Here is a 25,096-nt window from a genome sequence, read left to right as displayed (position 1 = left end):
AGGCTGCAATGCCTTGTGTGCAGATGCATCATTGATTCTGTGGGTTCATGTATATACATGCACAGAGACATGGGGCCTTATTCCGACGCTGGCGCTCCCGTTATGAAGGGTGATGGTACGGGACCGGCACCGTACATTACGGGGCGCCCTATTATGAGGTCCCCTTGCGGGACCCGCTCAGAACGTCTGGTCAGACCAGCCGTCCTTAGCAGGTCCCGCAAGGGGACCAGGGAGCTAATAACGGGCCCGTTATTAACGGGCCCGTTATTAGCTCCCTCCCCATTCCCATTGAGCCCTATGGGGGCTCAAATGGGAATAGGGATGGGTTTTTTCAATGAGGAATTACCGGGTCTTCCAAGGTTGGAATGACCCGGTAATTCCTCATTGAAGGAACCCGGTCCTGGAAGCCGGTATGGAGGCAGCCATGCCCTTATTAAGGGCATGGCTGCCTCCATACTCGTAATGAGGCCCATGCTATCCGAGAAAGAGAAATATGAATCAGTGGTAGCAGTAGATGGTTAAGACTTGTCCTCAGGAGCCATTATGAAATGTACATGTGAAGTGTCATTGACATGTTTGCAAAATCAGAGGGAGTAAATATACTCTGATATCCTTGCCACAGCGAATTTCATGGTCATATTGGGTTTACCTTTGCAATTCCTTCAAAACACATGCAGTGGTGCGCTGCTATGAAGGATGCTGCATCTGCAGTTTAAAGAGTTCAAAAAATCCCAAACTTCACTGTGGGATATGTTGGTTCAAAGACGTGTGAACACAGTCGAATCACAGTTTGATGAGAGCTTGAATCTGTCAAAAAACAGGAATCTAGTTGATTTGCTTCTCCTTCTGCAATGAGTTCCAATCCACGGACTCAGGGACAAGATTGGTTCTTTTCCTCTTCACTTCCAACCTGGGGGAGGCTAGCTAGAACATGCAGGAGTCGTTCACCTCCAGTGAGGAGCGTGGGTACTAGTGCAGCTGTCAGTGATGCAGGTCTGGTCCTCAACAGCAGCTCATCCCCATTGCACCTTGTGGATGGGTAGGGCTAAGTGCCTGCCTCTGCTTTGGAGCACCTGCCTTCTCTTCTGGCATAGGGCTTTGGAGAGGACTGCTTTAAGGGATCAAACTCTGTTATGGTAACTAGTGACATATGACTTCTGGCAACATCCCCAATGTACTTTGCTATGCAGGAAGTGTATGAGACAGGAAGTAAGGATAAGCACACAGAACACCACAATGGAGGAATGCTTCCTCCCCTCTGTTTTGCTCTGTCTTGGCTGTCTAAACCTGGACCCTTCAATAGCCTGCAGCTTCAAAGGCTCTTCCATCTACACACCCTTCTGTGAGGCTAGCCCTATTATTTAGGGCATGCCCTTCACAACTCACTACCCAGGAATCACATTACTTTGCAGTTCCTGGACTGGAGAGAGGTGTTACACAAACTTGCAAAGAATCAAAGAGTGGCACAGCATTACTGCTCATTCTCCTGATGACAGAGCCGAGATGGCAGTCTAACTAGAATACACACAGCCCTTGTACAGCTGCCCTGTCTCACAGTGTTTGCATGTGTATGCTACAAATCTGGAGAGCAGGAGCAACAGATTGGGAAATCGCTGCAGCAACTAGGTTAACAGACACGTCAGGGCACAGGTGTCACTGTACTTTTAGCATGAAGCTTTTCTTAAAGGAGATCTGTTAAGCAGACCACGCTTTCTTAGATCGAATTAACCACATAATGTTATTATTTAATGAAAATGAAAAAAAGTTAGGGCTTAAGGTACTATCCATTTTTCTTTGTAAGTACTGCTGGTGCAATTCTATTTATGTTCATGGAATTTGTTGTGAACTGTTAAAATGTGGCCAACCTAAAGCTGGTGGGTTTGTCAAAACGTATATCATAGTGTTCCATTCTTCTTCTGCTTCTTGCACCCACTGTAAGGGTCAAGGGGTGTTTACTTTCGTAAAGTACTGAAGTTGGTTCACTGTTACAGAATAAACTTAAATCTATTGCCGGCAGTACCTTACCAAATGTGTTATTGTTTGCGTTTGGACATGTCCAGCATTGCATCTTTACAGGATTGAGCTATAAACGGATGTCCTAACATAACAGAATGCCGTAAATAGGTCCTAATTTCCAAACAGAGTTGCATTTTCAGCCAATAGGCTTTATGTCCTTTATTGGATAGTGCGGTCACAGTGGTTCAAACCAAACTCCAAGCCCAGTTGCACCTGTGTGCCTAGTTTACAGGCTTCCTATTTCATTTGATTTTGACATTTGTGTAGCTCCGTTCACCATGCTTATGGTCTCAATGCACTGTAGGTTGAACGCCATCGCAGGCAGGGGTGGACTGGGAACCAAAAGAGGCCCTGGAAATGATGTTGAAAGTGACCCCATTTTACACATTTTCAACGATCCCTAACCTTTTCCTATGGGATAATTTGGAAATACCACACAAAAGAGACCCAGGGTGCAGAGGCCTACCGGATAATCTCCATAGTTCCCAGTAGGCCAGTCCAGCCCTGATCAGTGGGACTAAAGTCCAACGTATGGAAAATTGGGTGGTGCTATAATCCGTGTATTCATTATGGCCATTAAAGTTATGAGTGGGTGTCCAAGTTACTGGTAGTCACCCAGGTCTAAATGGCTGTTAGGCAGAATCCTGTGCAGTTCCCTTAGGGAGCACTACAGAAGATTAAGACTACAGGTATATGCAAGAAAATCCCCTTTGGTATCAGTCTGTACCACAAAGATTTAGTTGGTAGCTGTGGCTGAGCAGTCAGACTTATCTCAAGAGGGAGATAAGCAGTATTCAGGGTTTACACATTAGGACTACTGCACTATGGAACAAGGAAACACTGACCAAAGCTTGGAATCAAAAAGAATATATATATTTATTTTACACACTCTGATGTTCACACACAAATCGCAATTATTAAGGCAAGTTAAATCAGTCAAGAAAAGTATACACAACTCCTTATTTAAATTGTAGACAAGTTTGAGCAAGAGTGAAAACTGAGCAAAACGGCACAGTGAAAACCGAGCAGAAATGGCACTCTAACAATTTCTTAAAAGGTAGGGAAAGGACAAGTTATACAGGTTCAGACTCTCTAACACACCAGCAACACTTCCCAAGTAGATTGTGAACAAGTTAGGCAAGGCAGTACTTTAGCATATGCAATACTGAAGTGAAAACCGAGCAAAATGGTACTTCACAAGTTTAAAAAAGGGAAGGAAAAGGTGGTTATAAGAGTTAGGTGCACCAACACATTTCTAGTTGAGAAGCAATCTAGAGAAGGCAGTTGTAACAGATTTAGCCAGAGTCAATAAGCCTGTGCCAGTGTCAATGGTACAAAGCAATGGGCCCAGGATCAAAATGTTCTAGTAGCTGCAGTCAAGCCTTTGTTTAACGATTCGAAAAAGGTAGTGGCAGAAGGTGAAAGACAATGTTAGATCATAGGGTGGCCAACCCAGTAGGTAAGTAAAGGATTTAAAACACCTTTAGCGATACCCAACGAAACGGGAGGCCTGGCTGAACAATGTACCTTTAAAGTAGAAGAGGCTCCTACGGTGGTGGTAGTTCCTGGCAGTTCCTGCAGTTCGGGAAATCCAGCAGAGGAAGAGAGGCTCTCATTGTGGAGGAAGGTTTGAGTTCCTGCACTGCCCAGGGATGAAACCAGCCGCGGTGCTGCCAACGTATAAAAGGTACGCTTCTTTAAGTCGCGGTCCGGGTGGACGGGTGCCTGGCTATCCGGTCTCCTAGTGATTGGCACTGGCGATTTGACCAAGGCAGATCCGGGAAGGCGATTGGCGAACTGGTTTGGCCCCACCAGCTCAAGGGAAGAAGACTCTTTCTGAGGAAGAACTTCTCAAGTCGTTGGAGAAAAGTGGTGAGGATCTGCAGCAGGGCTTCACCAGTGGTTCGATCGTTACAGATGTCTTCAGCTTCTCTTCTCTTCGGTTTCTTAGTTCCAGTGGCGACGTCTTGTCCTCCAGTCCTCAGGACCCGGCTTTTATGCAGCAAGACCCCCATTCATACAGCCTAGCTGTCACTCACACAGTAGGTGGCTCTCCTGGCGGGAGAACCCCCCAGCCTATCTGGCAGAGTGCAAATTGGGTTGCGTAGGCAATCCTGTCCAGGGTGTCTATTCCCCCTCCCACACATCCTGTCTACCCCAGACTCAGTGGTGCAGAGAGGAGGGCTTCTGTGTAGAAGCCCGCCAAAAGGACGAACAAAGGATCCCCGACCTGGGTTAGGATTATAGAGAAAGACACAAGAAAAAAACATAATCAAAGTTCTGGCAATAAAAACCTACCGGAGTAAAGTTACTATAAAAATAAACCGGCGGTATGATAGAGGCTTCCAGTAAAAGTGGTAGCCTCGAATAATGGGAAAATCCCATAGGAAAATATTTGCGGTCGAATATTTATGGTAGTAACCACTGCCACCAGCCAGAAACATTTGAGAGAGGGACTGTACGGTACCCCCTCGAAAACGAACGTTAGGGAAAAACTATTAACCCTTTCCAGTACTTCCATATTAAGATGGGTTGTACTGGTTTTGTTCATAAGAATTGACTAGTAAAGTCAATGGGGACTTAACATGCCCTGGGAGACAGAAGTCAGTCCCAGGGTATAGAGCCTATGTTTGGGGGTCGCTACGACTCCCCTGTGGTACGGCACAGAGGGTGCTGTGTACCACACATTTTAAAAAGATGATTCCTATGAGGGTGAGAAACCCCATAAACCAGAAGCACACAAGATAGCCTAAAACACACACTAGCAATCTGTCTAAGAGTGGGAAAAAAGGGTCTCACTTTTAGCAGGAGAAACAAATCAGGAGAAAAAAATAAACCCTTCAAAGCTGCTGGGGGACTCTATAGGTAAGGGCAATTAGCCCTAGAAGACAATTATCCCTAACAATGGCATATGGATGGGTGGAAAGAGGTACTCTAGAGAAACAAACTGGAAGTGGTGTGCAAGAGGATAGTCATTTATGTGTGCAGCTATAGTTTGAATTTGTTGTTATGAAAGGTAGCTGCATTCTTATGACAGCAGTGTTGGGCAAAGTGTTTTTCGAATTATATGTGAAAGCAGATGCTTACGGGAGTGAGACTGTGCCTTCTACTAAATACCAAAGGTGCAGAGTGCAAAGCGAAAAAATATGTTAGTTATACGTAAAACATTGTCCACCCCTAAATTTCATCTAGGAGCAAAACAATACTCTCTCTCAAAAATCATCTGAGTGCAATACAATGCCCACCATCAGTGCTCATCTCAGTGTGATAGATTGCCCATCCAGAGGTCCTTCCAAGTGCAGTACATTTCCCACTTTAAATGTCCATGTGCAGCGACATTGCCCACCCTCCAATACATCAAAGTTAGATTAATTGCCCATCTCAAAACAAACCAACTGCAACTAATTGTCCTCTTCCAAATGCACCAAGTTGTAGCAACATTGCTCATCCTAAAGGTATGTTTAAGTGTGATACATTGCCAAACTTCAAAAGCCATATCAGTGTAATACCTTGCCCACTCTCAAAGTTCTATTAAGTGTGAGTTACTGGATGCCCTTTTTACACGTTCAGGCGATATAACCTGTCTGCTTTGAGGGAAGGGGTGACAGTGGCACAGTGATGGGGGTAAATGGCAGGGGTAGAGATCAGAGGATAAATTAAGTTTGGGTTGAACTCCTGTGACAAAGGTGTTAGCCACTTCCTCCTGGAATATGCCTTCAGGTTTTTTCCTACCTGAATGTTCAGTTAACACTACTTTCAAACAATTTAAATAGTCTGCCAGATACTCTCACCTATTTTCTCTAAAGTTCACTCTGTTTTTCTGGGTAATACATTGGGAACAGTCGTTAAGATCCTATTTTTAGCCTGTTGGTTCAACTCCTATTTCTGGGTCTGCTGTTGGCCTGTTCACAGGTGTTTTTGAAATTGTATTTTGTTTAGCTAAATGTTGTTTGAAATTTGCATCTAGATTTAACATTAACAGTGATGTGGGGAAGGGCCTGCTACTCTTATCATTTAACCTATTTACTATATCAGACAGACCAGAATGATGTCGATAGCGAGGCATTCACTGTTGCATTTGGAATATGATGGCAGGACCAGCAGTCAACATGTTATTTGGGAAAAATTCAAATGAGACCACTTGATTGTGTTAAACGCGATATCATGTTGTGCCTCCTTTATTGCATATATTGGTCTAAGCCCAGTCGCTCTGCGAAGAAATCTGCGTTGCAAAGTTATAACCTTAGATCGATTTAGCTGCCATTTTAGGTTCATCCGCCATTTTGATTCTCACTTCAAAGTCACCCTGTGTTCTAAAATGGTGGACAGTGTTCTTTTGTTTGTAACATGGCTGTCTTGACCGCTACATGCAAGTTAATGCTTAAACTGCCCGTAGGCCATATGTTAGGATCATGTAATGAGACCTTGTCCTTCGTAGATTATATATATATATTAAGCACAATGTTGTTCAAATATTGAATGTGAACGCTTGTATGACTATATTGTATAAAAAATGTACGAAGGCTTAATGTTAATTCCAAAAAATATACTGCTGCCATTGGGACCTATTTTTGAATATATTAGGAATAATCCATATGCCGATAGATGAATAAATTAGAAGCAAACTCGGCATGAACTCCTAGGCCGAGAAATGGTTAACCTGTAAATCGGCTGGACATCATGTTACAAAATTGTATAAAAGAGCGAATGTTCTGATGTACAGTCCTACTCACTTCTCACACCGAACAGGCTGGTATTCGCTGTGATGTACTCAGGGCCTAATAGCTATCCAATACTTCGTCTCTTTGAAAACTGTTCAGTTGTAGAATACACATCTGCGTATCTTTGTAAACCCGCGTTTGGTATATTTCCTATTGGGGTATTCAACCTCGATATTTCCTTTTGCTTTTACAGATGGCGCCCGAATAGGGACCCTCAAGATTGATGCCAGCTCGTTGAAGGTTGACACGGCTATCGGACTGGGAATGGACGGTGTAAAGGGGGCCCCTTTCTTGGACGAGATGCAACACCTCAGCAGCGCTGCACAACCCGATCCCTGGACGGTGAGCATGCTGTCCGAGTCGGCATCTTGAGGAGGGTCCATATATCGAGGCGGGCAGATTTGCCGAAATCACCAAACACGAGGAAATCTTTGTTAGAAAATGTGTAATCCGATCGGACCTCCTTAGGATTTGATCAGGTGAGTCGTGACCCGATTCTTAAGTATCCTGATAATTTGTTTTGGTGTATTTTTCTTGCAAGTACAATTATTGACCAGGTAACACCAGTATTCTGATATGCCTGGGAAATTGTCTGCCTGCTTCAGGGCATTATTCCGCAAGGACAGACAATCTTTGGAATTTGGCCGACCGGCACCAATGGATGGGTCGCCGGCGGGTACTATGTACTGTAAGCACGGCATTGGTAGTATAGTATTTAATGATATTTGGCACAGATGGACTAGACATGCTTCCAAACTTCAGTGGCCAATCAATGGTAGTTTGGAAATCCCTCATATTGAATACTTAGAATCTATGTTATTGAAGAAAAAGGCTAGACCTGCAGCATTAGACGTATTACAGAATTGGAAGAAAGAAGCTTTGCAGCAGCTCAAGAGTAGAGAAAAGCATGCGCACCGCCATATGACAAATGCCGAAAAAGTGTTGTTTTATGACCAAAATAAACAGTCTGAGTCAGTAAGGAACATGGATAGGGCTTTTTCACTCGGTTTCCAAAAAAATCTATCCTTCTAAAGACTCATGTTTCTGATGAACTTATCGATAAATTGTTAAATGAATGAAGGCCTGGTGCCACTGCGCCACCTCCATATGTTCCTCTTCCTGCTGTTGTTCCTCCTCCCGTAGCTCCTCCTGCTCCTCCTATTGTTCTTCCTGCTGTTCGCCTTCCTCCAGTCGTTGTTCCTCCATTTGTCGTTGCTCCTCCACCTGCTCCTCCACCTTTGCCTGCTGTACCAGTATTAGTACCTCCATTCCCTGATGTTCAAAACTTGCCTACTCTCACTTTTCCAAGTGGTTCTACACCGCTTGTAGTAGATCGGAGAGCGGGATCGAGGGTTGTCACTCGTAATACTGTGCCTTCAGAGAAAAAACGTGAGTTAACTGTGTGGGCTAAGCTTTGCATGGAGAAGGGTGAACAAGCTAATGTTTTTGCCACACTTTCTAATATAGACAATCTTCCTGAGAAAAACGTTTTTACTGAAGGATTAGGAATTCATTTATGTGTAATGTGGAACAGGCTAAATAATACAGATCTCCCACAAGGCTTGAGGGATCTGAACACTTTAGCGTTTTCTAGAGACACTGAGGAGAAAGTGCAAGAGCATGTTGAGAGGGTTCTTGAGTATAGAAGGGAGCTGGAAAGGTTACGGTATGAAGACGAAGATGGTGATAGTTTGGACGTTATGTTCGTACAGAAACAGTTCCTTCCTTGTCGTAAATCGATAACTGAGGCAATGCGAATTTGCATGAAAGATGCGATCAGATGGATCTCGGACAAGTCGATAACTCCTGTTGAAGTATATGACACGTATAGTAAGCATACGTCAGAAATGCAGAGGAAAGTGATACAGGTAATGGTAGAGTACCTACAGGATGAGTGTGTAAAAAGACAGATTTGTTGTCCCGCACAGTTATTGAGTATTTATAAGAGAGCTTTTTCGTTTGACACTTCTTCAGCTGCTTTAGCGCTCGATTTGGCTCTGTTGCTTAGTAAGCGTTCGAGTTGCCTACTTCTCAGTTGCCTATGAGAGAGGCTGCTCCGACATTTGTCCCAATAGTTGAGATTCACTGTGATGCTGTAGCAGGTACATCTGCTCGAGAAATTCCTGCATATTATGTGTCACAGTTCGTTCACGTCCCGTTCTCAAGACAGGAAGTGAACACTATTAAACAATCCATTCCCGACATTAGGAATTATCCGACGGGGTTCTACAAATAAATAGAGTCTGTTTTGCAATCTTCAGTATTCACTCAAAGTGATATTGACCTGTTATTTCCCGTACTCCTGCGAGTTGATTTGTGGAAACAGATTAGAACTGTAGAGGATGCACCAGGGTTAGGAGATACATGGACTAACATGGTTAGACTCGATGGAGAAAGGACAGCTGGCAAAAGACCGCCTCAGGTAATACTAACTTTACCTGATAGAATAGTTACGAAATTGAAAACTATAATTCCTGAAAAGAGAATTATTTAGGACAAGCTTACTACCTGTTTCCACGGGAAGTTTGAGGGTGCTACCGAGTTTTTTAATTGGTTCGAACAAGTATTTTCAGATTTCAGTGAACAAGATTTAGGCACAGAGTCTGGGAAAATATTATTTGTGGACACATTTGTGCGTGGATTGTTGCCTGACATCCAGTCGCAAATTATGTCCTACGAGAGTGCTTGGCAAGCAAAGTCTCAGTCAGAAGTATTGCACATGGCTCAGCACTACGAGAATCGCGTCAATAATGAAAAGGATAGAGTTGAAAAGAGAAAAGGTGACTTAAAAATGAAAGTATTATTACAGCAAATTGTTAGATGCCCTAGAGAGAGTAGTATGCAATTTAGGGGTCAGTATGTTCTGCAGGGGAACGCGCCCTTGGGTCTTGTAAACATTAACCAGTGTGCTTATTGCAGACAAGAGGGTCATTGGCTTGCACAATGCCCGATCCTCCAACAGCGGACAAGTAACACATTTGGGAATATGGGTAGACGATCCAGAGGTCAGCTGGTAGAGGTTAGCTTTCACAGGATTCACAGCAACCTTTTTCTCAGTACAATCAGACACCTAGTGCGGATAATAGAAACATTTTTGATCATCCTTCTGCTGCTTACCTTTCTGAAGAACTTCCTTTTGACGACATTCTGTTCCGTTAGGATTGCCCGAAGCAGGGTTTGGAACCAATGCCTATTCCCATTAATCAGAAAGGTCCCTACGTTGAAATGTTAGTGGGAAATAGGAAACATCTATTCTTGATAGATACTGCGGCACAGAAGTGTTCCATTGACAATTCACGGGTTCCAAACATTCCACTGTCAGGGCGAACCAATGTTTCTGTAGGGTTTTCTGGCACACCTGTTTTCTGTCCGGTTTCTTCGCCGGTACCTATTTCTTTGGGTCGCTTTACGGACCACTGTCCATTCCTTTTGCCGACGAATTGTGGAGAGAATTTGTTGGGGTTGAATCTGTTGAAGGAAATAAATGCGGTAATTCATTGTTCTTCTGATAGAGTGCGTTTGACGATTTTACCACAGCAACTTTCTGTGTCTCAATTCTTGACCAGACCTTTGCAGCTGGAATTCAGTGATGTTCCAGAGTGTTTGTGGGCTATTGATGATAATGATGTCAGTGTTTTGCAAATTTAACCTATTAAAATTGTCTTGAAACATGGAGTGAAGCTGACACGTATTCCACAGAATAAGAGTTCAGTTGATGGTGAGCAAGCTTTGAAATGCATAGTCTCCGATTTTGTGCATCGAGGGGTGATTGAGGAAATTGCAGGTATTTTGTGCAATAGTCCGATTTTGCCCGTGTACAAAAAAGGCGATAATGCAATTCCTTTTTGTTTCATAATTGATTTACATGCCATCAATAAGGTTGTTGCTCCACAATTTCCGATTGTGCCTGATATGACGACAATATTAACTATGATCCCGGCTTCAGCTACTCATTTTAGTGTCATGGATCTAAAGAACATTTTCTTTAGTATTCCTATACACAAAGACAGTAGATACTTGTTCACGTTCACCTTAGGGGGATGTTCGTTTACCTACACCCGTGCACCACAAGGTTACACGGAAAGTCCTAGCATCTATAGTAGGGCTTTGAAAGGGCAGTTCGATACCCTTGAGTTGCCCTCTACTTGTACACTGCTTCAATATGTTGACGACTTGCTTTTAGCTGCTGACTCAGAGAGTGCTTCTAAGGAGGGCTTTGTGTTGTTGCTTATTCATTTGGCTAAACATGGACACAAAGCTTTGCTTAAAAAATTTCAATATTGTTGTCAGGAGGTCACCCATTTATGTTATCTCCTGTCAAAGGAGGGAAGAAGGTTGACGCCTGAATGGATAAAACAAATTTCTAGCATGTCTGTCCCAAATACGCAGAAAGAAGTTAGAGCCTCGATAGGAATGGCTTCTTACTGTAGGCAGCGGATCCCCAATTTCTCAATAGTGATTAAACCAATGTTGGCCTTGACGAAGAAGGGCATTTCTTCGCCATTGCCGTGGAACTTGGTACACCAGCATGCATTTGATCTGCTCAAGACTGCATTGTGCTCGGCACCAGTTTTGGGCACACCAAACTATGAAAAGGCCTTTGTGTTGTATGTACATGAATGTGATGGATGTGCTTTGGCTGTATTAATTCAGGAACATGGAAGGAAGAATAGACTGTGCGGCTACTTTTCTTCCGCCCTAATCCTGTAGCATGCGCTTTGCCAAGATGTTTGCAAGCTGTTGCCGCCGCTGCTGCTGCGTCTGTAAAACAGAGCATGGGAATGGTCCTAGGCCATCCTTTAACCCTAATGGTACCTCACTCTGTATATGTTTTACTGAACAAAACACAAACGCAACACCTCACCTCTGCACGATTAACGAGATATGAATTGATCTTGTTTGCACCGCACATACAAATTAAGAGGTGTTGTATTCTTAATCCGGCTGAACTTTTACCTTTCCCGCAAGGTACTGCTTGCAGTGACAAAGATTCACATGACTGCCTTTACACTACCGAACAAGAGACAAAAGGTAGAATCGATCTGAAAGATACTCCTTTGAACAATCCACAAGGGGAGCTGTTTTGCGATGGCTCCTGCTTCAAACTCCCAGATGGTACATCCACAGCTGCTTATGCAATCACTACATTGAGCACGGTCGTGGAAACCAAGAGAATCACGCATAACTCTGCACATGCCTCAGAGATTATAGCATTGATCCGAACTTGTGAACTTTCCGAAGGGCTTACGGTAAACATATATACTGACAGTCAGTATGCCTTTGGGGTGGTTCACAACTTGGCAGAAAGAGGTTTCTTGAATTCACATGGTATGAAAATCCAAAATGGCTCCTTGATAGTACGGCTACTCTCAGCGCTTGCACTCCCTATTCAGCTAGCTATCATAAAATGCGCAGCACATCAGAAGATTGTAGACGATGTAGGAAAAGGGAACGCTTTCACTGACCAGATAGCCAAACAGACTGCCACTGATCTCTCTTCAGAAATGTATACTTCAAGGGAAGCCACATATGCCTGTACTTTGGATGAGGGTATTGATTCCGTAAGGGATATCCAAGCTGATGCCACATTAGAAGAGTCTAAGAAATGGGATGAGGGCTTGGGGAAACTGGATGATGATGGGTGTTGGGTGGACAAAGTTGAAGGGAAGTGGTTACTGCCCGACGCTTACATTATGATGATGGTTGTTATGGCTCATGGTCCCACTCACATATGTGCTCGTAAAATTACTAAAATGTTGCAAAATGTATGGGTAAATGACAAAATCCCTAAAGTAGCTGAACGTTTCGTTCAGAGATGTATGATTTGTTTGTAGCATAATGTGGGAAAGGGCACATCAACTCCTAGGGGTAGTTTTGGTCCACCTTCTGTCCCCTTTGAGGTTATTCATTTTGATTTTATTGAAATGGAGCATTGTAACAATTTCAGGTATGTTTTAGTCGTCATCTGTGCTTTCAGCAAATGGGTTGAGGCGTTTCCCATCAAATATGCCACAGCTATGACCACGGCAAAGACTATGTTAAAGGAATACTTTCCAAAGTTCGGGTTACCGAGAGTCATCTGGTCGGACAGTGGTCCACATTTTATTGCTGCTGTAATTCTGCAGATGTGCGCAGGATTACAGATCGATAAACGGTTCCATTTGGCTAGACACGCTCAGAGTGCTGGATTAGTGGAAAGACACAACAGCATCATCAAGAACAAGCTTGCTAAGACGTGTGCCGGCACCAAGCTAAAATGGCCGGATGCCTTACCGATTGTGTTGTTATCTATGCGAACAATCCCTCAAACTAAGACTGGACTCTCTCGCTTTGAGGTGGTTATGGGGAGACCAGCTAATATTTGGAATGTTCCGAAGTCTCGCTCTTTATGAGACGGTGAAAAGGTACTTCTCTCTGATTACTGTGGCCAGTTTACTAAAAACTTGTATTTGATTTATCACTAGGTGTGAGAGGCTTTACCTGTACGGTACGAGGGTCCTGGTCACAGCAAACGACCAGGCGAGTGGATCCTCACCAAATCATTTGAGCGATCTTCTTGCCTCGCACCTCGTTGGCGGGGCCCCTTCCAAGTTTTGCTGGTCACACAGACTGCGGTGCGGGCAGCAGGACAGAAGAATTGGATACACGTGTCACATACCAAGAGAATTCCACACCCAGTGCCACATGATACAGAAGATGCAGAACCCATCACGAATGCTGTAACCAACGATCACGAAGCAGTAACCAGCATCGACAGTGCATCGGAGACTCTCCCTGAGCCTTTGAGGTCTGGGGAAACAGCCATTTCATCTCCACACTCTCCAACCGTTTTGTTTCCGGTAGTCATCCCTAATCTTGTCCCTGATCTTGCTTCCGATCATTCGCCACTTACAATGGGAAGTGACGACACGTTGTTCACAGATCACTCAGTACCAGGGATTACAAGGTAAGATCTGCGTCAGAGGAAATAGACTTACTGCACGATTCGGCTGTGCCATTGAGGAGAATCATCAAAGGCCTTGTCTTTTTGGCCCGATCATTTGTGTACAAAGGGATTCTGTTGGCTAGGGTTTGTGGAAGGACTAAGAAAACGCTCGGCCTGGAGGTCGCCAGCAAATAACATTGGTGTATTCGTTTGAAGACTACAATGCCTGAAAATGCTTCCACTCGAACAGAACTGATAAAAGAACGTGTGACCAGCTGCGAAAATGGACAATCTAATATGTGGGCCCCGAAAAAGTATTGCTGTCTTGTAATAATGTTAATTGGTTTCACAGTAATCATTGTCCTAGGTTTCTGGTATCTAGATGAAGTACATGCACAGAGGTGGGACCCAAGGCATACATGTTGCCAAGCGACGCCTTTGGATCCCCATGGCAACACATAAATTCTGCTCCCGTCACCAGATCCAGTTTCACTCTAATTAGTACAGCATGGTCATGGCGACCGTCCCGCCTACTGTGCTTGCACAGGGGTGGGACCTAAGGCTTACGTGTTCCCACGCGACGCCTTCGGATCCCCATGGCAGCGCATAAATTCTTCTCGCTTCATTCACGCTTGCGCCCCTGCAGACGCGTTTGACCAGCACGGAGCGATTTTGCTGAGTAACGGTAAGAGCGTGTCTCGCGCTCCACATTTGAATGTGCTGAGTGATATACCTCAGTCTGATAACTTTTCACATAACATTAACAGGTGTACTCAGATTGGACAATTCTTCTACGGGACCCAGAACCTTTGAACCATAAGGTACTTTTAACTAATTACCTAATTGCCACACAGTTGAACATCGCAAGGCAAGTAACATTACCGATCTCTAATAAAGATTTCTCTTTTCTGTTTTTCCTATTCACCACCTCACTGTTGGAACATTTAAAACACATCTTGGAACGGGTATGTGTGACTGCATGGTTTGTTGTTTTTGGAATTACTGTCAAATGATTATTTTTTGATTATGTTGATTCGTTGTTTTGAAACAGAGAACAATTAGGCATAACGAAATAATTGTATAGCCCTGGCGAAGGTTTTAATAACCGAAATGCATTGGCAAACGTACATAGAATTCGAGCCAATATCATTATGCCAGGCCTCACTGAATATGAAGGAGAATATTCAAGAAATCACAGCAATCAGATGTGAAATAAACATATATTTTTTAAGAATATGATGCACAGTTTCTAATTTGAATCTTCACGAAAATGTGAATATACATTGCAAAAGTGGACATTCCCTATTTTTAGGGCAAACTAAGAGCACCAGTCCTATTTTTCTGTGATCATATTTTTAGGTCCATTTAGGACCTATATAGACTGCTAGCCCCAGGCTAAAACTTCAACAAGTGCAATACGATTGTATGATCAATGCACAGAAATGACACGTAGTGCCCTCCTTCAACTCCCTGGATGCATTGCCGCCATTTACTGTCCCTGCATGTGTCCTGTGCCATGGTCTAATGGTGTGGGTTTCATCTTCAAGATGATGGTGTGCACTGACATCTAGTTGCACATGCATGGTGTATGCATACAGCTGTGTAAGTGTCAAAATAGTGAGGTGTTGTGTCCTGTGAGATTCGGCAGCAGTCAGTGTAATATTGGGCAATCAGCATTGGCATCCCATGCTGACATGCAGCACTCCTGTGATTGTGCCGGCCCTGTGCCAGACTGTGGATTCCCTAGTAGGCTCAGTATGATGCACTCCTAGGGATGCTTGTCCTGTGTGGTGATATGCTGGAGACATCAACATGGTGCATATGCACTGCATGGTGCAGGATGACGTTACCGAAGCTGAGGGTCGCTGATGGGTGGTGCACATGTCGTGGGATGTGAGGTGGTTTCCTGTTAGTCATGTCATGATAGGTGTGGACCTTACTTCATTCATATTGGATTTGTGTGTCTTTTACGGTATGTGATGGTTTGGGGCACAATGTTTGGTGATGTGCACATCGTGCAGTCTCATCAACATCGGCAGCATGGTGGTGTGTGCATCTCTTCCCCCTTTTCAATGCCATGTGCCAGTCCTGCTACTTACCAAGCAGCCAGGCATGTCATCCAGCATGTCGCTCCATGAAGCGTGGTAGCGTGGAGTTCCTCAGGTCCAAAGAGTCATGAGTTGATCCGGGATATCGGGCACAACATTGTGTGATGATATGCTGGCGTCGCATACCATCTGCGCATTGATGGAGTGGTATTGCTTGCGGTTGTGGTACACCACCTCCATGGCAGGTGGGACCACAAACTCCATGTGGGTGCAGTCAAGGGCACCTACACAATTTGGCATGCCTGCCAGTGCATGGAAGTCCGTGGTAGGAATATGTAGTCCCTTGTGTGCTTGAGGAGAGCATCCAGCACTTGGTTCAGGATCCGGGAAAATAAGGGTTGTGATATGCCATGCATGCGCCCCACTGTGTGCTGGTAGGTGCCTGTGGCAAGGAAGTGGAGCACAGACAATATCTTCAGTAGAGGGGGGATGGTGGTGCGTATTTCAATGAGGCTCACTATGTTGTTGTGTATCAGGTCCACTATGGTGGTGATGGTGTCCCGGTCCAGACGGTACAGGGTGTGGATCTGCTCAGGGGTTAGGTTGAAGGGAGTGGCTAATGGTGGCTGCACTGGTGGGGCATGCTGGGCCTGTCTCACCCTCCTTCTCCTCCTGCGTCTCCTCTGTGGTGGCGGCTGTTGTTGTTGTTGTTGGTGTTGGGGCAATGCAAGCAGGTCCTCCAGCTCCTGTAATGCTACTACTGTTGGAATCATCTTGGTGTGGGAGGGGGTGTGGTGTGTAATTGTGCTCCTTTTGTACTGGGCCTGACTCCATTGCCTCCACCTGTGCTGATTGTGTGCACCTGTGGCAGTTGGAAACACTGTTCAGGGCTCTTTACGGCAGGTCGGTGATGCCGGTATTTACAGCATGCCGGTAGGCACTTTTTCCTCCTTCATGCATGTCCGCCTCACTTGCGATCTACTCCGGTTTATGGCATGCCACTAATGCCAGCATGGTGGGTCACGTGCGTGTGCCCAGCCCACTATTTAACGGCATTGTTCTTTACGGTGCCGATAATAATGGTCTGGTTGGTCAGAATAGCCCGTAGCGGTAAGCGATGCCGTTAATCCTTTACCAGCATCGTTTTTCCCTTACCTCCAAACTCGGAATGAGGCCCTATGAGTCTACCTGCTTTAGCTGCTGTGCCGGACAGGTCTGACCCTGCCGGGTGCAGTGGCCATGATAGGCAGACTGGTCATGGAAGCGCTGGCACCGTTAGCAACGGTGCCGGCGCTTCAGAGTCCTCACTCCCATAGAGTCCTATGGGACTTATGGAAATGGGACTTACATTTTACTGGTGCCAGACTTACCAGACTGCCGTAGTTGTAATCTCCCGGTGGCAATTGGAAGTCAGGCGCCAATAACATTTTACAAGTCTGGCGGCAACCCGACGGTAGCACCAGCATGGTTACTGCTACACTCGTGATGAGGCCCCTTGTCTGGTAATCTAAGCATGTTTCCCAGTCGTAGAAAAAGATGATATATCTTATATTCTGGCTAAACATTCTATGTACATTGGACGTTATGGGACTTTGCACAGGGATTATGCCCTCTGAGAGAATCTGTCGTTAGCAAAAAAAAAAAAAAAAACATGGAAGCACCTTATCCTTGAGTGCACAGAGACCAGCCAAGCTAGGCATTAGTGGTTGTATCGATTTACATCTTGGCCCTTTACGAATCAATCTGAAATATTGTGCTGTTGTCTACTTGCAGTCACACACACATCCGTAATGATGGCACTCGTTCACTGTATCAAAGCACTATGGGCCTAATTCACAGAAGCGTTTTATAAGGGCAAACCCCCATTGAAAACAGCTCTGTGAATAAAGGCCTACATGTCATCATAGGTTAGTCCTTTATACAGGGATTTTAGATCATAACTGGTTATGCATGTGTATATATCTATGACACAAGGTATTGTAATTGATAGATGGATTGTTGTGTGCATATTTTATTGAAGGATTTATACATGTTAGTAATTGTTATTTTCAATCTTGTAAAATGAAATTTTTTGTTTTTGTTTCTTCTTTACATAAAAATGATGTGTAAGGTTTTGTAAACCAAATCACAAATAACAACAACAAAAGACACGTGGCTCTTTACCAGGAATATTAAGGAATTAATTGTTTTTGGTTTTTGAAAATGCGGTTACTGTATCCTAGTTAACATCTACTGACTTTGTCAATGCTTGTTGATTGATCAGGTGTGGTTTAATTGCGATCTACTTACCGCAGGTTTTGTGGCCTGTCACCCAGATGTATTCCCCTGTGTCTGTGTGAGTGGCTCCTCTTCGCCCTCCGTTCCGTGATATGGTCCCAGTGATATTTCTAGCATTGGGTTTATTCAAACACCGTAGTAAGACAAATGCAAATATACATTGAAACGCCTGCTTAATCGTTACTTATTAACCAACGTCTTGCTTCCCTTATTCTTGTTTTCTCTTCCAGGCACTCCTGTGTAAGAGACAGTCGTCTGGTAAGTGTCAATGTTCATCTGATTGACCTATTGTTTCTGATGGCCGAGCAGACTTTTGTTTTGTCAAAACGCTGATTCCTTGTCAGTTACTTTGCCTAGCCAGATATAAATAGCTGCTCTTGGTAGTATTGTTATGGTGTGTAACCAATGTGCCAATAGCTGTAACTAGAGACAATTGTCAAGAGAGTGCCAATGGGTAGAAGGCGCTTACATCAGCTGACTCCATTCTTTAAGGCATAAAGATCACCATGGTTCAGTCCCTCTCCTTCCTGCTGCACAGTGGCATATGTGCATTAATCCCATTTCTTTTGCATTATTTAAACACATACAAACGTCTCTGGTGCCTCGATGGTCACTAATGGATGATACTTACATTTTTAGTTACTTTGCTTTTCCGCTGGGATGATGGGCGCAACATTATCAGTAAAGCAACACGGAGAGGACGCTCGTCCTCCCTTTTAACGCTGCACATTGCGCGCAGATGCAAGAAATAAAACCCCATAACACGAACAAAGGTGTGATAAAAATAGCAATGGAACAGTATCCGATAAGAAAAGGACCTTTAAATAAAAAACGGAAACAAAACAGAAGCAGGTGTGCGCATATCAGTGACGTGACGGTAACACCATGTCACAAGATTAGCATGTGTTCTCGAAGCTGAATGAAAAACACAGTGTAACATGATCGTAACTCTTTACAGCAGATAATAGACGGCTTTAAAGACCTGAAGGTCTTTGAAATGTGTATGACTTTTCCAGAGAAAGAAAGTCTGAGCCTGCCTAAGCACAACGCACAGGGTCACCTTAGCACCTTTGCATGGGCACGGTCACACATTCTTGTAGTCGCCAATTGATGGCCATGATGTTGTGATTTACCCCGCGTGAGAGACCAGATTTCTTAAAATGGCATAATAATGGAACCACAGTTAGCCAGGTCCAGGGTAACTCAATGAAGTGAACCGGGGGTCTTTCTCTGAAAGAAAGGGAAGCTTGTGGTAAAACTCAACTTCTCCATTGGACATGTGCCATGAGCAAGCATTATCAAAGCTGTCCTTCAGTACCATGCATCATATTTTACATTCAAAATTAAAGTTGGCATGAGTGTTTCCCTAAAATAGCATTAGTCCGCATGTAAGTAGGCACATTAACAGTCAAAATGAACCCTCAAGTGTTTTACTGTGGGGAGACGTGGGAAGCCATTTTAGAATGAGTCTGTGCCCCTCAGCAGAAATATCTGCAAAGAAACAAAAATAGATTGAGGACCTGAAATAGATTGAGGACCTGATAATGTTGAGCTAAGACTAGATCCTGTCTGTTGGGTACAGACTGCCCCCACATGGCCCTTAGCCATGCCACATGGCATATTCAACTACTCTATTCTATTCCAAGATCTCATACACTGGAAATAGAAACAAAATATATTATCTTGGGGTTCTGGTTGGGGGGCAGGATCTGCATGAGCCACAAAGGGGGGCGGGGGAATATGGGTTCCTTTGGGCAGTATGAAAGCTGGGATGCACCCCAAAATGTAACCCACACATATTTGTGAGTCTCTGAACGTCTGGGTCACTGACCCACAAAACAGTATAGGTCAGTTTTGGAAATGTTTGCACAATCTTAGTGATTACTTCTTAAATCTCAGAGTACTTTTTTTCCAGAGCCCCTATTCCATCAACTGGTCTTGATCAACAAAATGGGCTTCATTACGAGGTCGGCGGTAACCCGCTGGTGCTACAGGCATGTTGCCACGACTTTGAAACACTGAATCGCCAACTGACTTCCCAGTGCCACAGGGACATTACAAGTCCAGGCAGAGCACGAAGTCAGGCGCGGGATTCGGTAAATCCTCGCGGGAATGGGGACACGGAAGCACCGGCACCGTTGCTAATGGTGCTGGTGCTTCCGTGAAAAGTCTGCATGCTGGGGCCATTGCGTCCAGCAGGTCTGACCCTGCCGGGCGCAACGGCCCCTGTAGGCAGACTTGTAGTGTGGTGTTCCGGAAACAAGGGTGCCAGTGAGCTTACAAGCACCCTTGTTTCCGGACTGCAACACTCGGAATGAGGCCCAGTTCCCATTGAAAAGTTTGAATACATCTTACGCTCTGTCTTCCACCCTGTACTGGTGGCACATACCGCACACTGACTAGGATTTGGACTTTATGATGTGATGATTCTCTCATTGTCACCTCTGTGTTGGAAGTTCACTCATTTGAAGGTAGACTTTTGGATGACAGTGTTGTCTACCAATCCTCAATAAGTAGGAGCTTTTGTGTGAAGTATCTATTGGATTATTGGCATTTTGTGTGGGAGAGGCCAGAGAATAAGTTGAGGTGGCTAAATTGATCTTCACAAAATTCTATTCAGTGATTTGCAAACTAGAGAATTATTCACTTGTGGAATGCTTAAACTGAGTTTACAACCTTGAGATTCATGAATATGAATGACAAACAGTTAAGGAGTTAGAGTACTAAATGCCCCATTCAAAAGTATTTAAAAATTAAAAAGAAAAATTATAGTAATGTACGGAATGGGCAACTAAAGTCATTTTTTGGAATAAACAATGAAGTGTAAAGAAAAAAGAAGTTTTAATCTTGTGTCATGAATGTCAATGCTTACGAAATGAGCAAAGGAGGCCCATGAAAGTCTATGCTTATTGGGAAAATGTCCAATATTTTGTGGGATGTTTTTACCCATGCATCCGAGCCCTACCACAAAAACTGTGCAGTACTGGCATTGAAAACATCATGATGGCCAGAGCTTCCCAGAAAATGCCCAGGGAAATGCATGAAGAATAGGCTGCCACCCATTTTTGCCGATGTTATGGGCACAGAAGGGCACTGCCTAAAACCACCATTGGACTACCCACACAGTAGCCTGAAACCATTGGGAATGGCAATGCTGATTGCCAAAAGCAACCCAGAATTGTGGGGAATTCATTTTCTTTAATCCCAAAAATGGGTGCATTACCAGTACTCACCACTATCAGAAAGCCGGCGTTTTAAAACAACACCAGACTTTTTTGTGTAAAACTGAATAAATGAACCCAAAGCAGGCCAAAGAAAGACTTATTGAGAGGTGGATACAATCTAAAGTTATATTCTGAAGTGACTTGAATGTCCATAACAAGACTGGCTGAGCTCTGCAGGTCTGCAGCAGCCTAACTGAAACGGGATTTAAAACTACCAAAAATCGAAAATGTTTAAATTAACTGGGTGACCTACTTTTGAGTGTCACATAGGTTGCAATTGTTTAAATGTCATAGTTTTAAACTTAGAATCAGCATTCTAGCTGCATATGTAAACATTGTTAGTTTTATTTGAATGCAGAAAACTGGGTAACTAAAAGTGACATTAGCTGGGGCCTGGCTTAAGGAACTGAATTCTGCCCACCAGCTACCCCCGACAGGAGTTGAGACTTGCACAACAGCTGTGTTCCCAGGCCTAGCTGCCTTTTGCTGTTCCCACCAAAAGGGATATGACACTTCTCTGATTGAATTACCTGGGCCCAGGCAGAGGGTTTATTGGGGGGAGGACATAAATGGCTTCCTCTTGAACAATGGGCCTTCCAGGGCCCAGGCAGATGGTTTATTGGGGGACCGTAAAACAGCTTCCTCTTTGCAGAAGCTGGGAGGGGCAGGGTCTCTGAGCTTGGCAGAACTGGAAAAAACAGAAATTCAACCTTGTGCTGGGGGGGAAACCACAACCCTTTGGGGCCAGAACATAAATCTAAAAAGATGGATCATTCATAGAGCGGACTTGTGAAAATTGTATAAGTGGTATCATTATTCTTGTGATTTTTCTGTGCACATTTGAAGACGTGTTAGGACCCGGTGGTATGTTCAGGGGGGTTTTAGCGGAAAAGAGGATATTACTCTAAATGTATGTATGTTAAAAACCTGACACTCCACCACCTAATGCCCACATGCTTTGCGAACATTTGTGTACATTCGGGGACAAATCCAATAGTGGTAACCCGACCAAAAAGTGAAATATGTGCCATTTTTGAACCCAAGCTCCGAGAAACGACAGAATTGGAACAGGGGCTACCATCAGTAAATGTGATGGGTGCATGTCATTTTAAACAAATGTGTACCTGTGCAAATATGCATTTGGGTCAAAATATAGATTGTGTGTAATTTGACAGGGGTGGGTTCTCTGTATCATAAACAGACCTCATCATGATGACACTCCACTTCTTTTCCCCAATCAAGAGAGAAAGGAAAGCTTGACCAATGGGCAGTGGAGAGGGGTAGGGTCTAGAAACCTAGCCTCTCCACCCACTTTCAAAACACATAAAAGCAGACAGTCAGGACAGATAGGGAGATTCAATTCCATTTGCTGCAACGCGCTCTGCCGGACCACACAACATCCAGAAGATACTAGATTCAACACTTAGACTTTAAAACTCCAAAGAACTTGATTCAGAACTCAAAGCAAGGGCCTAAACCCACAAACTGAGAACTCTTCTCAGTGGGCCTCAGCATCCAGCAAACCTAACAGCGATAGCAGCATCCAGGAGCCGTGCAGATCAGCGCTGGGTCCAGAGAAAGCTGTGCAGAAAGATCCAGAAGCAGTGCTGTACCCAGAGAAAGCAGAGCAGTATCCAGAACCAGAGGCAGAGCAGAGCTGACCCAGACCGCTGTTCGCAGAACTAGAGAGATGACCCAGACGCTGTGCGCAGAGACCGTCCGTGGCGAGTGAAGAAAACCTGTTGACCAGATCCGTGGCGAGGCCCATTCTATTTCTAAATATATTGTGAGTACCTAGCAGAACTGTGCAGAACCAATCTCTTAGTTAAAATAATCTAATCCAAGATATTTTAACCTAAGTAGAACTGCCTCCTAACTGTCACCTGTCATTTGCAAAGCTGTCACCTGTCATTTTCTAGTTGCTAGCTGTAACTTGTAACTTTAAACTTTTAAAATTTCAAATCTGAAAAACCACCTTTACCATATCGCTCATATCTCCGTGACCATTTGTCTTAGAGACTTGCAGTAACTTTCCTCTGAAAGCTGGCAATCTTGGCTTTTCAAGGAACCTAGAACCGCATTCCTACCTCCTTTTGCCGCAATCGCGAAAAACGCACTCGCGAATTTGCCGAGATTTGCAAATTTCTCCACGTGTGAAAACAGCAGCTTCCTTGCTTTCATTTGCCAAAAATTCGTTTAACCTGCCAATCATTCCTAGAACATTGCTAAAGTAAGCCTGAACTAATTTAAACCAACTAATCCTCAACCCGAACCTCCTGAAGGGAATTAAAATCATTTCAGCACATTTTCCAATATATTGCTATCACATTTTAAAGCATTTGGAGCCTGTGTAAAACTCATATCTATTCTCCTCTAAGCTTGCTGGGAAACTGGAACTCTGTATTACATTGTGATTGTATACCTGAACTGTGTGCTCTTCCTTCCATCTCCTCACATTGTATAGGGGTGGGAATTGCCACAAAGGGAAAGTGATTACCTTGTCTTTTGTGAAACCATATCAGTTTATCTTCTATACTGCATTCATTCATTCAACCTTGCATTTCCTTGAACCCTATAAAGCATTCTCTACCACATTATTCTTCTGTCCCTATTTACCAGTGTGCTACCTTATCCATTTCATGTCAACTCCTTAGTGATTATAAAGAAGTGGGCTAGTGCCAGATTCTCCGTTGTTAATCTTTATCATATCAGATTAAGTGTGATATTCAATTATTAATTTATTATAAAGTGTGATATATATATATATATATTGTTTAAATTCTCAAATAAATCTTTTAACTTGCAAAACAGAACTACTTCTTGGCTCAGTGGGGTCAGGGGGATTCCAAGAGAGGGGTGTTATATAGGGGTAGTCATCCAGAACGCATGAACTGGACATAAAGATATATCAATAAGGGTTTCCATTCAGTATCCCAGACTAGGCATTGACTTAGCTGTAGTGTTGAATTGAATCCTCTTACAAATTGGGGGCTCGTAGCCGGGGATTCCGGATTAGATCTATCACTTGTGCAGATTAATACAGTGTGCCAGCTGACCAGATACACATATCCGGTCGGATCACCACGCTGTGTTACGCTGTAAAGCACTCCTCAAAGGAACGCTCTAAGGAAAAGGTCTGTTTTGCAAAAATAAAATACAAACTTCTGTAAGTCAGGAAGGAACTCAAATTCCAGAATGACGACCTTGGTAGATATGAAAATAGCCAGAGAGCACTTCTTACATAAGCTATTTGTGAGAGGTGAGTGGACCCATCAGGACCAGACGGTCTGGTTGCAAGCAATCGCACCCCAGATCACGGAAACAGGGTCAGATACATGGAGAGACCAGGGTCCCTTACATGTGGCCCTGAGTGAACTATATATGTCCTCTAAGGCCAAGGATGAGCACAACAAGATTGTCAGGGTAGCGGCATATTTATATTTACATATTGGAGCCATGCAGGACAAATGTGCTGAAGGCCAAGATCTGGCGAGTAGGCAACTGCTGGCATTACAGAAGGCCCAATCTGATCTGGACTCTTCTGAGCAGAGGCTGCAGAGGAGCCAGGAGTCAAAAAATGATAGTAGGCAGTATATCATTAAAATAAAAGAGGACATGGATATACTGCAACAGGAAAAGGCTGACCAGGATACTAGATTTCTGGCCCTGCAGAAGGAGCACCAAGACAGTTTGGACTCCTTACTGCAGAGCCAGAAAAAGCTGGAGCAACAATTAGACTTTAACAGGGCATGCACGGGGCAGGTAGCCACCCTGCAAAGTCACCTAGATAGAGTGAAGGCAGAGAGCAACAAGCTGATTTTGAAATACCTGGATACCCAGGCAGAGTTTGATGAAGAACGCCAGAAAGCTGGTGCCTTTCAAAGG

General features: G+C 44.0%; 1 protein-coding gene across 1 annotated transcript in view; it reads left to right on the top strand.

The window, feature by feature from the left end:
* Positions 1–25,096, top strand: part of IL17REL (interleukin 17 receptor E like) — a 747,013-nt gene that overhangs the window by 191,936 nt on the left and 529,981 nt on the right. Inside the window, exon 2 of the mRNA XM_069629260.1 lies at positions 18,218–18,245. Within this exon, the coding sequence (XP_069485361.1) occupies positions 18,218–18,245 (28 nt within the window). The remainder of the gene's footprint in view (positions 1–18,217; positions 18,246–25,096) is intronic.

The sequence above is a fragment of the Ambystoma mexicanum genome, chromosome 12 (assembly GCF_040938575.1).
Source record: "Ambystoma mexicanum isolate Mex_15411 chromosome 12, UKY_AmexF1_1, whole genome shotgun sequence".
NCBI lineage: Eukaryota > Metazoa > Chordata > Amphibia > Caudata > Ambystomatidae > Ambystoma > Ambystoma mexicanum.
The sequence above is the reverse complement of the archived record's forward strand: the minus strand, read 5'-3'. Positions and strand labels throughout refer to the sequence as shown.